This window comes from Trypanosoma brucei, chromosome 7 (genome assembly GCF_000002445.2).
Source record: "Trypanosoma brucei brucei TREU927 chromosome 7, complete sequence".
Lineage (NCBI taxonomy): Eukaryota > Euglenozoa > Kinetoplastea > Trypanosomatida > Trypanosomatidae > Trypanosoma > Trypanosoma brucei.
Genome location: NC_007280.1, coordinates 386141 through 402977, shown reverse-complemented (window position 1 = coordinate 402977; position 16837 = coordinate 386141). Strand labels below are relative to the sequence as shown.

General features: G+C 47.6%; 5 protein-coding genes across 5 annotated transcripts, besides 8 other annotated features; all 5 read right to left on the bottom strand.

Moving 5' to 3' along the window:
• Positions 1–5811: part of a sequence feature (This entire sequence corresponds to a 31,430 bp segment of BAC clone RPCI93-29D18.) that runs on past the window's edge.
• Positions 1–16837: part of a sequence feature (sequence corresponds to BAC RPCI93-27M11) that runs on past both edges of the window.
• Positions 635–661: a microsatellite.
• Tb927.7.1590 (mitotic cyclin) lies at positions 1730–3139 on the bottom strand (the record flags this gene model as incomplete). The annotated part of the gene is made up of 1 exon (XM_840690.1): positions 1730–3139. The coding sequence occupies one exon, from the start codon at positions 3137–3139 to the stop codon at positions 1730–1732; it is 1410 nt and encodes a 469-aa protein (XP_845783.1).
• Positions 3537–3570: a microsatellite.
• Positions 4051–4138: a sequence feature (T-rich).
• On the bottom strand, positions 4358–7033 carry Tb927.7.1580 (hypothetical protein, conserved; the record flags this gene model as incomplete). The annotated part of the gene is made up of 1 exon (XM_840689.1): positions 4358–7033. The coding sequence occupies one exon, from the start codon at positions 7031–7033 to the stop codon at positions 4358–4360; it is 2676 nt and encodes an 891-aa protein (XP_845782.1).
• Tb927.7.1570 (hypothetical protein, conserved) lies at positions 7526–11725 on the bottom strand (the record flags this gene model as incomplete). The annotated part of the gene is made up of 1 exon (XM_840688.1): positions 7526–11725. One exon carries the CDS (start codon positions 11723–11725, stop codon positions 7526–7528), a length of 4200 nt encoding a protein of 1399 aa, XP_845781.1.
• Positions 11815–11842: a microsatellite.
• Positions 11844–11875: a microsatellite.
• Positions 12091–12181: a sequence feature (T-rich).
• On the bottom strand, positions 12425–14446 carry Tb927.7.1560 (hypothetical protein, conserved; the record flags this gene model as incomplete). The annotated part of the gene is made up of 1 exon (XM_840687.1): positions 12425–14446. The coding sequence occupies one exon, from the start codon at positions 14444–14446 to the stop codon at positions 12425–12427; it is 2022 nt and encodes a 673-aa protein (XP_845780.1).
• Positions 15123–16556, bottom strand: Tb927.7.1550 (RNA editing 3' terminal uridylyl transferase 2; the record flags this gene model as incomplete). The annotated part of the gene is made up of 1 exon (XM_840686.1): positions 15123–16556. One exon carries the CDS (start codon positions 16554–16556, stop codon positions 15123–15125), a length of 1434 nt encoding a protein of 477 aa, XP_845779.1.

Here is a 16837-nt window from a genome sequence, read left to right as displayed (position 1 = left end):
CCGAATGAAACGAGTTGGAAAGAGGTGACCCCCAGTAAAGCGCCTCAAGAGGGAACAGAATGAAAAAATAAAGGCAATGTCGCTCAAAGAAGGGAAAGGGTGACAAAGCAAACAAACGAAAGGGACGTCTCGTGTCAAGAAAGAACAAAAAACAAAATACACTATAAAAATTTTTTAAAAGAACAAATACCTGTGAGAAAATGCTAAATCTCTTGTCTGAAGGTGCTAAATGGTGCACTAAAACTCCCTTCTGCTTTATTTAATGTGATACGTGTGGTTGGGTAATACAACTGCTTGTACCTCAGCTTAAGAAGCCGCCCCGTTCCACTTAACGGAACGCTAATACAAACGAAATATCAAAAAAGGGATGAGAAAAAATAAAACATGGTTTTACCTCCACCACCATTCACAAAGCATAAACGGAATGGAAACGTAAGTCCCACAAACAGAAGGAGAGGAACCGCAACGCGGTATCATACTTAAATTTATGGATCACTTCAGGTAACAAATTGTCCTCGTAAGGAAGACACAGAGCGTAGGGACCACGCGGTAATGATGTCGGCCGCAAAAGAGCGACGTTTCATTAAAAACGCATTTGTGAAAACAAAAAAATTATATCATAAAAAGAAAAGTAAAAGAAAGAAAGAAAAAAAGAAAAAAATGTAAGATACTTATGACTCAGTGCATCTGCGCTACGCTGCGTAAAGAAAGAGAGAATTAGAGATAAAACGGAAATAACAATGGCACTGCACCTGCGACAAATAAGTGCATGTATATATCTCTCTGCATGTACGAACGTAAGATCTATAAGATAAGCACCCACAGGCATACGTGAGCCCGTCACAAGAAAGGAAAACAAAAACAAAAAATGTGTAAATCTATGCGAAAGCGTGCATTAGCATAGCAGAAGAGGGTTGCAGGCCGCACTCACCTTCACGTCACACACACACACAAAAAAAAAACGCAAACACAAACACATATAGCAAGCACATGAACACATGTGACCGTTGTAAAGAGTAAATATTCACGCCATTGCATTTAATTCGATTGTTGTATCCATCAAACATTGCCTCAATCCTTGCGTTGCCACATAAATACGCACGGTCGAAGGGTAAATACTAAAGGAGGGAAGACACTCGTACCCAAATTTTTCCTATTTATTTTGTATTTATGTGATTATTTTTTGTCGTATTCACACCCAGAATCCCTTCAGATTTTGTTCCAGCCGTGGAACCCCCATTCAAAATTAAAAAAGAAAGGACAACTTTATAAAAAAGAGGGAAGAAGCAAAAAAAAAAAGACAACAAATAAGGTAAATAAAACGATCAAGAGAGAAGTTCACCTTCGAAGATTCGATCAGCGACTGGTCTCACACACCAGTCAATCTATGGAAAACTTTAAAATCTTATCTAAAGCAAGGAAAGTAATTAAGAGCGGGTGGAAATAGGCATATATATATTGAAAGCACAAAAAAGGAAACGAATAGCTTCTACTAACATAACCATACGACTTAGCCTCATTTTTTTTTCTGGCGACGGCGGACCGTTAGTCACTTCTATGTATTCTGCAGTGCATGCAAGCCCAGCAATAGAGAAATAAAGAATAATAGTGAGGGGAAGGAAGCAGTAAAATAAATAAAATCATGAAGCAAACAACATGACGCAACATGCTTGCTGTATATGAAGAGTGATAATTATAGAGCAGGGCTCACCTCAACACCGCTTTGGTATCAAAGACCGTACAGAAGGTCTGGCAGCGGGAAACGACTGGCCTCATGGAAGCAGCTTCTCTTGAAGAGGTCGTACACACCTCCCGATCTCGCTGATATATTGCAACTGATTGCATCCTTAATAACTGGCAGAAGCACAACCACCTCATCACAGGGTCGACCCGTTGGGATATTAAACCGCAGTCGGCTCACATAGACAGCTGCGGCTGCTAGTGCAGAGAGTCTATACTGCCTGTATTGCGTGCGAATGGCAAGTGTTGTAAGGATGTATGTGAGAAACGAGTACTGCTTTTCACATGCTACAGGTTCCTGCTGCCACAAAAAACCGAATCCCACGTTGCTAAGCGTAGCGTACACGACATTGCAGTCCAGTACTTCAAATATACGGTTAGTTGTCGCAATCAGGACACCCACCTTGTATGTTTTCCCACAAAGTCTAACGGAGTCACGCAACGGGAAAAGGCACTTTTCCTCCACCTTCGACGCTAGCAATAGAATAGCGTAGGCCGTGAGGTATTCGCGATCGGGTTGGATGGTTGCACGGAGTAAATAGCGGTCAAGTATAGAAACTGCGAGGAAGAATGTCTCCAACTGCAGATTCAACTCCACATTGACAAGCAACATCCACTCAACGAGCCCTTCTCGCACGTGCGACGGCATCGTATGCTGCGCATTAACCACATGCACGCTGTGTGTATCCTCGTCACCCATTGCTATTAGATCGTTAAGAGTCAAATTATAATAAGGACCCCCAAACGTTGTCGTTTCATCGGTGGGAACGGGAATGTCCATCACAACTTGGCAGACAGAATCGATATCTGAGCCGTGCAGGATTAGAGCGTCTTCTACGCGCTGCCGCGCATACGGACCTAACTTCTTCGTGCATTCCCTTAGAAAATGTAGTGTATCGGTTTCTCGCAGTAGAAGCGCCAGTCGGAGCCAGTCCTTAAGGTCCTGCAGAGCAAATTCGAACCCCCTGCAGAGCATCCACCGGCGGAGGTTCAGCACAAACAAAACGCGGTAACTCAAAGGTTGTGCTTTCGTTGATAAATCAATTAGCTGTCGCGTCCGCTCCGCGGCGCTTTCGCGGAGGCGGTGAAATTCCTCAGACAGTCGCTGTTTCAATCGCTCAGTGTCGTTCGTGTACATAAGCTCTAGGTTGCAGAGAGCATTTCGCATACTCTTCTGCAGCATGACGCATGTCATTTCAGTACTCGGTTGATTGGATTGTGCAGTGTTTTTAGGCGACGTCCCTCCCCCCTGACATCGCTGCTTGCCTTTTTTCGATTGTACATTCCAAAGATGCTTCGGTACGGGAAGGAAAAAGTTACTGTTATCCAACTGCTGCTGAATGTTGACGTCTATTTCACAGAGTAAACTATCGCTGCTGCTACTGGTATTGTAACTCATCTTCCCCACGAATCACTTTCTGGCACACACACACACAAAAAAAAAATGTATCCGTACCAGTCACCTTCGCTTAACAAACCCTTGCTGAAATTCCGTCAGATGATGGACTCCTCAGTACAAAAACGGATCCTTCTGCCACTTGTTACTTTCCTGTTCCTGTGCAGTACTGCACTTACCTCAGTTGACAAGTTAATTACTAAAAGGCCCCCTTTCGCTCCAAAATTCTATTTGTTCTATACGTCACACCACACCTGTCTGTTGCAGTTTGGGTGTATGAAATGTGGGAAAGTTTTTTTTTTTGCGTGTAAATCTAAACAAATGCTATTTAAAAAAAAACGGGAAAACAAACGCTAAGGGAAAATAGACGTAGCCAAAATAATATTTATCACCTACCTAGTTTCTTTTTATCTTTTTTGTTTCTTTTTTTTTTTGCGTTTTAATCTTTCCCCCTTTGTTAATATGCCCTGTTTTAAAGTAAACAATAAAACACAAAAAAATAGAAAAGGGAAATGACTTACAAAAGCAGAGCGGCGAGACATGTATTAACTGACACTTTCCATCTACCCCAACTTTTCACCTTTCACGTTTCTCTCCCTCCTCTTTGTAGTTAACTGCAACCCTTCATAAATAAGCTTGATAACACTATTCACTATCCTCTTTCTCCCTTGCCACGCTGCAGCACCTCAACAATACAAAGAGATGCGGAGGATGATATGAAAGAAAAAAAATGACAGTGGTAACAATTCAAGTTCTAAACATTGAGAAACTTTTGCTCCAAAAATTCCGGCGACTCAACGGCCGTTCGATTGAGTTATGGCAATGGTGTTTTCCCTCGTAGGTTTGCTATACGGCCCATTTATATTCCTTTCTTCTGTCTTGATAATGCCCTGCCGGCCACTTGCTAAGCCTCCAAAACAGTGAAAAGAAGAAAAGAACAGAAAAGAGAAAATGAGAAAGAAGTTCAGAAGAAAGAACAGTATATTAGAGAAAAGTAGAGGAGGATATCCCTCAATTCCCTTTTGTTTGTCTCCACAAAAAAAGGGGGAGCAGACAAGGCAACAAAAGCAATACACCGCGCGAGTGCAAAAGAGAGGGACAAATGCCAATGAGGTCCATCGGATAACCGGCGATGTCTTCATCGAAAAAAGAAAAAAAAAGCAAATGTTCCCCCTCCTCCCTAAATGGAGAAGTCAGCCAGCAACCCCTTGCTCCCTTTAACTATCCCTCCTCATCATCATCTTTGCTTTCCGCTATCGCCGCGAGAGTGCGTATATGCTGTATCATCTGCTGGTTAGTTACAGTAAAACATGAAGATGATGGAGTAGAGACACCACTAGCTGCAGCATCATCAGTTGCCTTTGAAAGGCAAGCAATAAAACGTGTATTCCACAGCAACACTTCTGTGCAAACCTGAGCCAGCAACTCCTCTTTACACTTCTCGTCACGCAGCAGCGACCGAACGTTTCTGCACAATTCCTCAAGCTCGATCCTCCACTTATGGTGAAAGACCTCTGCTACGGCTAGCACGTCGATGTGTTCATCGTTTTGTAGGACACGATTAATGAGCGGGAAATGGTGTTTCATAATTGAAAGTACCAATCCGCTACGCAAGGTCTTCTCAAGTTCTTCCAATGCGGAATAGTCTGGGCCAAGCATTGGTGCACCACCGTTCCGGATAGCTTCTTGCCACTCATTGAGAATATAGCGCACATTATTCTGTAGGAAAGCGAGGTTCCGGTGCTCCCGCTGATCGGGATCACAACGACTGGTTTCCAATAGCTGTGCGGTGACACTACAGAGCAAACGTTCAACTTCAACGCGAAGAAAGGAAAGATTGCCTGCTAGGACGGCAAAGCGTGATGAACTGTCCGCCATGTCACTAGCTCGTTCCTCTTCAATGATTCGCCAAGCAATCTGTTGCAGCTCTTCGAAACCCACGTCATCCTCAGAAGAAATGTTTTTGTTTCCATCGCCGCCCACGCCAGTGGTACCACTTGCGGTCGCACCGTTGCCATCAGCGTTATCTTTTTGCACTGATTGATTAGCCAGCGCCGTTGCCTTCGCGTACCCCTCCTCTGTATCACTACCGTTGAAGCCGCATCCGCTGGTAATGGTGACAAGTGCTTTGGTAAATGCCGCGTAATGCTTTATTAATGGATGAATGCGTGCCACCCAGTCACTTACTCCTTGCTTATCCTCTGCCCTAAGAAAGGAGTCCGCTAGGGTGGGAACGTCAGCCAGGCGAAGTGCTCGTACTTGGCGTTCGAAAGTTTGCTGGAATGAAGGCCACAACTGCAGCAGCAGCGAGTCGTAAAACCCCTCCAAACAGCATAACCTCCGCACATCCTTCATGAGCGAATTGAAATCATGGCATAACCGTATCAAAATAAGCAATCCATAGCAATCATTGCCGCATACCGTGTTGACGGCGGTCTGGGGGTATTGTTCATGCAAACCACGCCAAACACCATTATTGGTGTTCTGTGCTAACAACACCTCGGCTACATAATCCACGATAAACTGTATAGTTGGCTTGAACACATCCACGAATACAGACATGTCTCCCGAAAAAAAAGTGAAGGTGAATATGAACTCGTGGGTGACAGCGTCGCACAGCAGTATGTTCAGTGAGCGAAATGTCTCCTCGTACGAGTGTAAGCGCCACTTCGCCTGCTCAACAGTCGGCACAAGCGGCGGAGCAAAGACATTCTGGAGGATTACGGCACGCTCACCCAGCTCAAAGGCCGATTGTGAACTGGGAGCCTCGTCGTCTGTAATTAACGGTAGTTCATTGACCCACGGAACCGCAGACACTTTGTGAGGTGCGGTTTTGTTCGCTGTCGAAGCCGTATTCTCCATCAAATTAAGCGTCATCACATAATGACAAATGCGCTCCAGATAGAGTTTGGACATAATGTCGTAGTAGTCGCGACGCAGTTCGCTATGCAGAGCCTTAACGATACAGTAAGGCAACGATGCCGGAGACTCCGGGTTCGTTTGATTACTCATGTCGCCCACATTAGAGGGACAGAGAAGTGTGACCGCCTCGTCTATCAAACGGGAGTAAAAGGTTGTTGGTTTCAAGATGTGTTCCTGTTGAATGGACACATTGGTGTTCTTCACGCTTAGCAGGGCAATTTTCTTCGCGAGGAACCGCTTCGCTTTCGTACATGCAAGCACCGTCAGGCGATTAAGCAGTTCAATCTGCTCATGGTACATTTTGAATTCGAGCAACGGTACCTGCACAGTTTCTCTGTTACCAGCGTCCGCCAAAACAGGGATGGCACTGGCACCAGCAGGAACGGCAGTGTAGCAACCACTGTCTTCCTTTACAAGGAGAATATTGGTGTACCTTCTGCTTTTTCTGAGAATACACAACAATTCCTGCACGCTGTGTTTGAATTGTGGACCTAGCTCCTCCTCACCCCCCTGGGTAATGATTCGCACCACCTGAGGAGACACAAGCAAACGCTGCAAAACAGTCCGCACAGCACGACCTGCTGAAGTCGCGTTGCCATGCTGAAGCATCACTCGATGGAGTTGCTGACGCACGTCCTCAATACCCTGCCTGGTGGTGTCAAGACTACTAATGAAGCGGTGCAAAATATCGGCGATATCTTTCAACGAGCTATCGCAGTCCTTCAGCAGGTAATGTAGCGTGCCCATCGTGTCGTCGGTAAGAAAGTTACGCACAAAGCCGTCACATACGCTCTGCATAGAGCATTCCCCCCAAATTTCTTCCATGCTGGCACTCCCACTGCGAAGAGATTCGTCTCGACTTGCATCGTCACCGCTGCTGGCGCGTGCGGTCCCTCCGTTCCTAATGTAGGACTCAATGAAGGCATCGTCAAGTTCCACAGAAGCGAATTCACTCCATTCCGCATCAGCAATCATCTATTCGTACACACTTCACTTGCCCAACCCTGAAGTACGAGCTCGCTCTGCTTCCTTTTCTACTTCTTCTCCTTTGGTCCCCGTCTGGTATCGCTGACTAGAGAGACGCCCACCTCCGCACGAACACCTAATTCCTTCTGATGTGGCTATAAGATGCGTCAGAATTCGCGTCTGCCAAAGACTGCGTAATGGGAGGGTATATTCGTCCTTTTGGGTTGTGTGGTAAACTTCGGAGAGAGAACAGAGGAAACATTCGGGATGTTGCAGCATCAGACACTCTAACTGTGGGAAATGAAACTATCCAGAATAATTCACTGAAACAGGAACAGGAAAATAATCAAATAAAAATTGGCAACGATGCCAGGCAATGTGAAGTGCAAAATGCTGCATTCCAGTTCCGCGCGAACACGTAGATTCAGACTTCATCCGTTCTCTTTTTCCATCAAACATTCCTTCTCACACTGTCGTAACTTTTAAGATGTTGGAGGCCTTTTATTCTCCCCTTACCTCCGTGCCAGAGGAAGTGGCACCGGAAGTGGAGATAACCGCTCGGTCAAATGCTTCCAGAGGTGCGTCCGATTCCTGTGGGCGTACAAGTTTCCGTGATACTTGTGCCCACAAACCGAACCGTGCGCGCGCCGCAGAGACGTTACGATGCAACGCCAAAACTTTCGTAAATGCTGTGGTGCTGGGAGGAAACGGTGCTTGCAAAAGCAGTAATGAGGCCTCGTAATGGCCGGAATCGCGACCACTGCTAACAGGACGTACGCGTTCAACAAGATAGATGGAACCTGGAACCTTTGTAAACTCGTCCACGTCGTCTCCTTCGTAGACGCGGAGGCCCCAATAACGCCTCAGGAAAGTCGTGCAGAATAGTCGTTCATTAGACGAAGCTTCCAAAAATAACGACGGCCACCTGGAGCGGAGGCGAAATAGAGAAGCCTCAAGATCAACTATGGATAAAAGACGACGTGCGCACGACGCGAGAGCCCTCAGTAGCTGAAATGGCAGCCACTCCTCGGTGTTAATTACTACGCGAAAGAGGTCAACACAATCATCATTAGACGAAGACTGGCCAACATAGCTGGCAGAGATGCCGGTAATGTAGCTAAGTCGGCACTCCACCAGACCCTCGTAGCCTACATGTTGAAGAAGGGCCTCCCCAATCAGCCGCCGCAACTCGTCATACATGCTATTGTGACCGCCACGACGAGGTTTTGCCACAACCACAGGTTTTATACCATCGAGAACACAACTAGAGCACTTTTCCTCACCAACTGTCGGAGGACTCAAACTAGTTACCTTCGATAGATATTCCTGCAACGACGCGGGTGCTTTGCCATGTAGGGATCTGTAGAAATCGCATACCACTGCCCTCTTTCCTTCGTGTTTACCTTTTCCGAGGTAGACGTACTCCAGGTGACTAGGTGTTTCAAGTGCAAAAAGGTTTGAAGGCAGCCGTAGAATCACCCGCCAGTGATTCTTCCCGCTAATGGTTGTGATGGCCTCACTGATTGGCGGGAAGGATGCTGGGAAATGCTGGTTACAATCTTGATAAAGCGTTAAAAGGCTCACTACACGTAATTCATCCTCTCCCCTCGGCTGCGGGGGGTCAGGGAGACCCAGTTCCATCCGGTAGTACCGATGCAGAAGAAAGATAAGTGGATACTCACTCCTTAGTGGTACAACCCGGATAACTGTACCGGACACATTAACCCCCTTGTTTGTGTCTGCGCTGATGCCCTTAACAGTTAATACATTGTTCTTTGCATCATACTCATGCACAACTTTATGTAAGCCCCGTTGTTGAGCAAGTAGATGTTGATACCATGCGATAGTGCTTTTTGGACAATGGTGAGATGGGTGGCCCGAACCTTCCAACTTTGAGCCCCGCTTCGCCTGCGTCGTAGGTCTAGGTGCTGCACAGCAACTTGTCCACACTTTCGTTAAGAGTTTCTCAAGTGCCGCTCGCCTCGAATCACCCTCTGTAGCCTCCAACGACGCTAACAGGCATTCGACACCCGTCCCTGAGTCTACCTGTAATAATTCCCAGCGGTAATTGCACCTAATCACCCTATCTCCCTCGACACATGCGTCGCTGCCAACGCAACGGATTGTGAGCTCGCCAGGAATAGTACAATTGTCAAAAAAATAATAAAGTCGTTTTTGAATTTCGACGATTGGCACCAATAAGGGAAACTGACTCTCGAGAAACAACCTGCACAACTCATCACGTGTTGGGCTTGGTCCACTCCAGTCACGACAGGAAGCAAGCTGGATCCTCACATTAGTGGTGATCTCAAGTTCCAGGGAAACATTTTCCCCATGAGTTGTGAAAACCTCGCTGTTCTGTAGGAACCACGATACAAAATTCCTAAATGTGCACGCACCACCTTTCTTGAATTCCTTAAGCGGAAAGGCCGCCTCCTCAAGGGAAGGGACCTCCATCGACCAACGGCTGGCGTAACGTATCAGATTTTCTCGTACCTGGAACAGCAGCGTAGACTCCTGCAACTTTACCTCCTCCATCAATCTCTCGCCGGAGTAGAGGCGCAACACCAACGCTCCCCCGTTATCGTTACCGCTCGTGTCGTCACGTCCGTTGGAACCACCACCAGTTCCGCTGCCACCCGATAATGAGGAGGAGCGGCAGCGTTCCACCATATAGTGGAATTGGGGGTCATAGTGCATGAGAGTTGAAACAATCCCGCGGGTCATCCGCCACTTGTTAAAGTAACATGGTGCGAAATAGTGAAGATGCCACTTTAACGGATCCTCAGCTGAATTCTTGAACATTTCGAGTATTTTGCACTCAATGACATTCATCTCCAAAGCACTCGTGAACCGCAGCTGGGAGTACCCGCCAGGAACTAGGGGGATGGGTAATCGAAACTTTTTTGAATAGGGAGGCGGTTTCGGTAACGAAGTGCTGCCCAATGCACGTGAGGCGATGACGACTGGTGCGCGTGGACCATTTTGCAGATCAACTGAGGTGAAAGTGGCCCCCTTGCTCCACCGCACACGCTTTATCATCCTAGCAATACCTCGAATCGAATCCATTTCGTTGAACTGCAGCACAACTTGGCCAGTATCGTCGAAGTACTGAACGGTCGCATTGGCGAAGCTGCCTCGTACCACACCCAATTTCCTCAAAGAGGCTTCTACATCGATAACCCGTACAGTTACTGAAGGACGCTGATCGTTATCCCCGCTACCCCCAGATTTCTTGTTGCGATTTGTACTGGAGTTCACCTCAGTAAGGGTACACACGTGTTCGTTTCGCTGGTGATCAATATCGGTGTAGCGGTGAGAATCGCCGACACCGGCTGATTGGACCATTGCTGAGTGGCACGGAAACAACAGCGAGCACGCAGCTTCAGCGGAACTAAAACAACTTGTTGCAGTCACTACATGGCCACCTGTCGTAGTCGCCATATAAAACTTGAAATCCATTCTCCCCGCAGAAGTAAGCAGCATCATTGGGCTCCGCACATATTCGAGGGGTAAGGACTCTTGAAGATAGCACATGTGACCAAGCAATGACGCGCAGCGGGGAAGCATTGGAATGGTAGCCGGTCGACCTCTTTCACTCAGCCACACATCAATGTCAAGCCGGCCACAACTCCTCATATAATCCTCCACACGAGTAGGAGACCAATAGCCACACAGAAACTCAAGGCCCGCCTGTAGGAGCTGTGCGTGAAGGAGGGGTATTGACCAAACTGAGTTGGCAACCTTCCGCACGCATGTTGCATCCACCAACCCTGTTATGGTGTCAATGGCTCCCTTCGCCTCGAGGAGCGAAACAGTTTCCTCATCAATTAGACTTTGTTGGGGGTCGTCAAGGCAGTCACCATAAACTAAACCACTACTGTCCTTTAACCTAACGAGAGGTACGTTAAACATCTCGACGTTCTCTGAACGGTCATGCACGCCCCACGAGACCGCGATAGCACCCAAGTCGGTGCAAAGCTCCCTATCTTTGCACTTCATGTGGCTGAACTCCAAGTGATATGCGTTGACATCGGGACTCCATACTCCTGGTTCCTTTCCGCACGAAAGTACCAAGTTGAGTTCCCGTTCTGATTCGCTAACAAGATGCTGTTCCTTTACTTCTGCATCTCGCTGCACTATCTGTAGCGCCTTGTGCAGTACCTCTTCAAGTAACGCGTCAGCGGTCACATCCCCAAGATGCCGCTCCCGGGAGTACGGCTCCCAAGCATCTGTTTCGTAAATGGAACAGTGAATTCGGTTCCCCACTTTGTCTAGCGCTTGATTGCCACTGGACGAAGTTGCTGATAATTTCCCTCCATCAGTGACTACCTGGCGAGAAAAGAGGAGCCGCACCTGAAGGTCCATGCTGCAGAGAAGACTTCGTGTACCTGCTGCCTTTTCCACCCAGTGCTTAATGGCGTGGCACCCTTTCTGTGCATCGCCCTCTCCGCAAATCTGAAGAAGCTGTACCGCCTGCGACTTCACGCGTTCGGCAACCAGATCAGGGGATGTTCCGCACACGCCAGAAACAAGAACGATTTCAACGTTCTTGTCGACGAACCAACTGAGGGATCCATCAATGAGTGGCTTTTTCACTGGAACGAGGTCGAGTACAATGCTCTGTGCACCGAGGGCTCGACGGAAAGCTGTCTCCACGGATGGCATTGTGCAAAACAATGGGAAGGAGACACGAAACATTCATATACGCAACCAACTCCTCTTTTCGTTCTATATTGTGTGATGATTTCTAACCCTTGCTCAACTGCAATATATATGTATAGTGCCCGATATATATATATATATATATATATATATTTGTGTGTGTGTGTGTGTGTGCGTGTGTGTGTGATGAGTGGGACCTTAGTCCCTCTACCTTCTTCCTTCCAGACGTTTGGAGCTACCTACGTCGACTTGTAGCGTAAAAATATATGAGTGAGAGGAGAGCCCCCTTCACTGTTATTTGGCCCTTCGGCTCCTCCTCCGATTCCTCTCCCTGTAGAGCAAGCGTGGGTGCCGTTAAGGAAGAAAGAAAACATGCGACGAGTTCCGTCAAGTTTCCCAAGAAAACAAAGGTAAAATACAGGGAAGAATAAATATAAATCAGAAAACACAAAGTGCAAAAAAGAAAATAAAAACAACAATAGGAATACAAATGCGCACACCGTGCAAAAAAAAAAAGGAAGGGTGGAGCTCTCGAAAGGCAGGGGTAACAACTTTCCCATGTTCACAGTGAATATAAAAAATAATACACCAAGTGAAACAGAATCCCATGGGGGAACAGTAGCTACATTGTATATGTTTCCTTCGTTATATAAATACAGTATAGTGAATAGTATGCAGAGGTGTAACGCTTCCCCAGATAAGGGAAAATAACTAATAACAGATTGGTGAGTATTCTCACTCCACCTGCTCATTACCCCATAGCACTTCTTCAATTTCAAAGAATTTCTCATATGGGACACAATCTAACACTTCCCTCGCACCATTTAAGGTTTTCGCCTTTTCAAAGTCTCGTGCCGCTTTGTCATATAGACCCAATGCCTTGTACCCGAGTGAGCGCCTAAGAAGAACAGTAGGATCACTTTGGTCTCGCTGAAGCATGAAGTTGAGGTCTTCCAGCATACCTTTTGTGTCCCCCAACTTTTGTCGTGCCTTCGCCCGTTCATCGTAAAAGAATGACGGCGGGTCACTGTGAGAGGTAATAGCTCGCGTAAGGGCCTTTTCCGCATCATTTATATTCTTCCCTGAACATAGGTATGCGACTCCCAGCGCGTAGCAATAATTTGAGCACTCATTCAATAGCGGTTGGCAAGTAGCCGCCTGAAGTAAATCATCGGCAGCGCCACAGAAGTCCCGTAAGGCATACTTTGATCGACCGCGTAGGTAATACAACTCTGCAGTCGCGTACCCAAGACTCACAATATTGGCCAAGTCCTCCAGAACGGCGTCGTAGTCCCTCACAGCAAAATGACACTCGGCCTGTTGGAGAAGATACCGATGGTTCTTGCTGTTGAGTGCGACCGCCTCTTTAGCTAATTCTAGCGCTTCCAGATGCCTCCCCAACTTGCTCACCACAACGGAAAGGCTATTTAACACCTCCGGGTTGCGGAACTTGTATTTGCACACTGTCTTCTGCAGGTCATCATATGCTCCTTGGAGATCACCGCAAAGTAGCAGAGCCGTTCCGCGTCTAAAGTACAGCACGGGATCGTCTGGAATAAGATCAATGCATCGCGTGAACGATGCAGCCGAAAGGTCATAGTACTTAATGTCAAAGTAGACCAAACCAACGCATTCGTGCACAGTGGCATCCTCTTCTTCCAGCTCCAGCGCCCGAGAAAAACACTGGAGAGCTTCAAACAAATTTTTCCGCAAAAAGTGCAGTAACCCAGAATGCACCCAGGCAGCACGAAAAGTAGGATTTAACTCAATAGCTTTGTTAAGAATCGCCATTGCCTCCTCGTAATCCTGCGTAGCGACCAGTATCAATGCTTTTGAGTAGTAATGTGACGCGCACTGGGGGTCCAGTTCTATTGCCTTCACTACATCAGTCATTGCAGGTGCGTGGAGACCAAGTAGCAACGCTATGTTTCCACGGTAGAAGTGGTAACGCGCGTTCTCAACGCTTTTTATCACAGCGTATTCCATCTGCTTGAATGCCTCCGAGTGTATGCCAAGTTGAAAGAGGCAAAGAGCACAGTTGGTGTGGTACTCGCTAGATAAATGATCCATCTCCACAGCTCTTTCAAACCGCGAGCGAGCAGGTTCGTATTCCCCGCGTAAGAAGTGCGCTATACCAAGAAGATTGTGTAGAGCAGCCGTTTCTTGGAACTCGAGTCCTTTTGTCAGCACGGCTACCGCACCAGTGATATCTCCGGATGCTAATTTGCAGGTGCCAAGGGAAGTAAGTGCACGGAAGCGAGTGATCTCAGACATCCTTCCTGTTACCTTCTCGGATAAGGAAGCCGCAACAAAGTGATGGGCGAGCGCCTTCATGCCCTGAGCTGCATACACAAGTCCTAACTCATATAGCCACGTACCATTATCTGGCTCTACATCTGCCGCTCGCACGTAGTCTACGATACTCTCTTTATGTTTATTAAGTTTGCGATATACAGCCGCACGACTCCCGTATGCCGCTGCTAAACGCCGACGATCTATACCGTGTTCCTCCAGCTGAATAGTAAACGTTAGATCGGCTATGGCGACGTGATAACGACCTATTCGGGTGGCAAGGTGTGCGCGCTGGAGAAGCACAGCAACTGAGAGTGGCTTCACCTCAATAGCCAATGATAGATGTTTCATAACTTCCTCTATTTGCTCCTGAGTGTCTGTTTTCATCGCTCTTGCCTTTTCCATGTGCTCTCGTGCAAGGCGCTCACGAGACTCATCCGACATGATAGCAGCGCCCAGAGTCATAGCTCCACGCGTCTGTCACGGAACTCGTGCGACTAAAAGTATTAGCGAGCACGGCAACCTCAAACGCAACTTCCAAACAGGCGCACTATGAAGCAGGACAAATCCCCTGGGTTGTCAACCACCCACTGCCTCACAAAAAAATAAATTAATGGGTTTTTATCTTTTCCTTTCCCTACCTAGTTGTCCACCAGATATCCACTCTATATGTTCTTTCATGAGATGTAACAAAAGAATGGAACAACAGATAACAGCAAAAACTAGAATTTGGAATGCAGGGCTCGGTATTGGACGAGTAGCCGCATAGATGTAAAGCAAAAAAAAAAAACTTACTCTCCACGAGGAGAAACCAAACATTTACCCATGTGATGATGTGAGAAACAGCGCCGTTGCACAACCACAAGGCAAATTATGAAACCATCAGACTTCAGGTAATCAGCTTCCCCTAAAAGTATCGAAACCTCCCATCCCAAGCCTCGAGTGCAACAACGAAAATACAGATGGGACCGAGTCGAGCGACAACTATGTGAAACAGTAAAGCAATAGCATGATGAGGGGAAGAGGAGAGGATACGTTCTCCCCACCCATATGAGCCGCTTCGTCCCTGAACATTAACCTTATTGTTTGCGCTTTTTGCCCTCCGCCCATGCTCCCTATTCACATTCGTTTCCTTGTCATTTCATTCACGGTCTCTGTCACGCTCAAAGTGCCGTAGATCAGCACGTTTCACACCAAGAATGGACTTCTCAGGGGCATTGGTGGGAAGAAAACGCTCCATGCACTGCGCCGCCCGGAGGAACTCCTGTTTCACAAGCTGAAACTTTGCAGGATGCAAGTGACGTCCGAGGTTGAGTCCACCTGTCCCCACATCCTCATAGGGGTCCTCGATACAGAAATTATAGCTAAACGTTCCCTTCTTGTTTTGAGGGAAATTCCACCCGATATCAGACCTATAGCTGCGGCGATTGCGGTTCAGGCTCACAACTTCCCTCTCGTAGTCAAAATGATGTGCGTAGAATATAAAGAAACCGTGTAAAAGCCTCCCCAGCTCCGTAGGGTCGCAATCGTACAGTGGTGAGAAGTCAGGGTAGCGTGGAAGGTGTGCCGGGTGTGGCAGCGACCATGGATCCACCCACAACACCTGCCGCGTCACTAGTAAATAGTAAATGAACATCACAGTAACAGCGTACGATGTAAGCATTGCAGCGGAACCGGCACCGACATTCGTTGCCTTACCCCAAGCCTTTACTGCCATCGCAGTGTGACGTGCGGCAACGGGCCCATTGTGAAGGTAGTGGCGGATGAGGTAACTGTTCTTTACACCATATCCAACAAAGGAAATATCCCACCGATACATGAACATTTCCGGCACGAAGCGTACGTCGAGGACATCACGTGTATAATCTTCCCGCATGCCGCGTGTCATTATCTTACCATCAGGAAAGAACCCGATGGCCTCGATCATCTGCTCCTTAGATGTACATTGAATAGCGATGCGACACCCATATGTCGTACGGTCAACCCAAATGCCCTCCACGTTATCACGGCCCATCTTCTCAGCTATGTACTCCACATCGTTATCACCAACGCACTGATTCCGCACGTCAAGAAGCGCGGTGCGGGCCTTCCTATCCTCCTCTTCGCTAAGTGGCGTGTAGCGGGCCCGCGCAACCTTCTCGTCGTTGGCGAAGCGCAGCTTAACAACAGGTGTCCTCGCCTCCGTAAGGCCCAGCAGGTTATTGCGAAGGTAATGCGGAACGTAACGCTTGATGACAGTCCAAAGTTTGTCTGTTCGTTTGGCCTGTACCTCGTGTGAGGGGTAAGGGTCGTCAAACATACACGCGAGATCCAAGTCACTGCCCCATTCCATCTGCCCGTATGTTACCATAGAGCCACAGCAGTATACCTTGGCATCAGGAGTCCACTTATCCGCAAGTCCCTGTAACTGCTGTTGAGCACGGATGGCCGTTCGAAACATGTGTTCAGGACCAACGCGCCTGTTATTCTCGGCCATAATAGCTTTACCCCACACTGCATAGTGATCGGGGGATGGATTCAGTTTGGTACTGGGGAGCGACAGCGGCGATTGACGAAAAAGACGCGACAGCCGCATGTGAAGCCATGGCGCGGTATGCATCAACATTTTCCAATCAACAGCTGTGGCCTGCTGACCCTTCCCTGTCGTTTCAGCCGCTCCCTTTTCGCGTTCGCTGGGTTTTATTGAAGATCCAGTGCCCAGAAATGCCGAGTATCAAAAGGGAGGGGGAACCAAAAATCCAAAACGGAAGGAGAAAGATACTTCTCGCGCTATATGAAAAAGGAAAGGGGAGGGTAATGAATGGTGAGCACTAGCAGCGCCCTTCAGTGCACGAGAACATCCCGACTAAAAAGGTG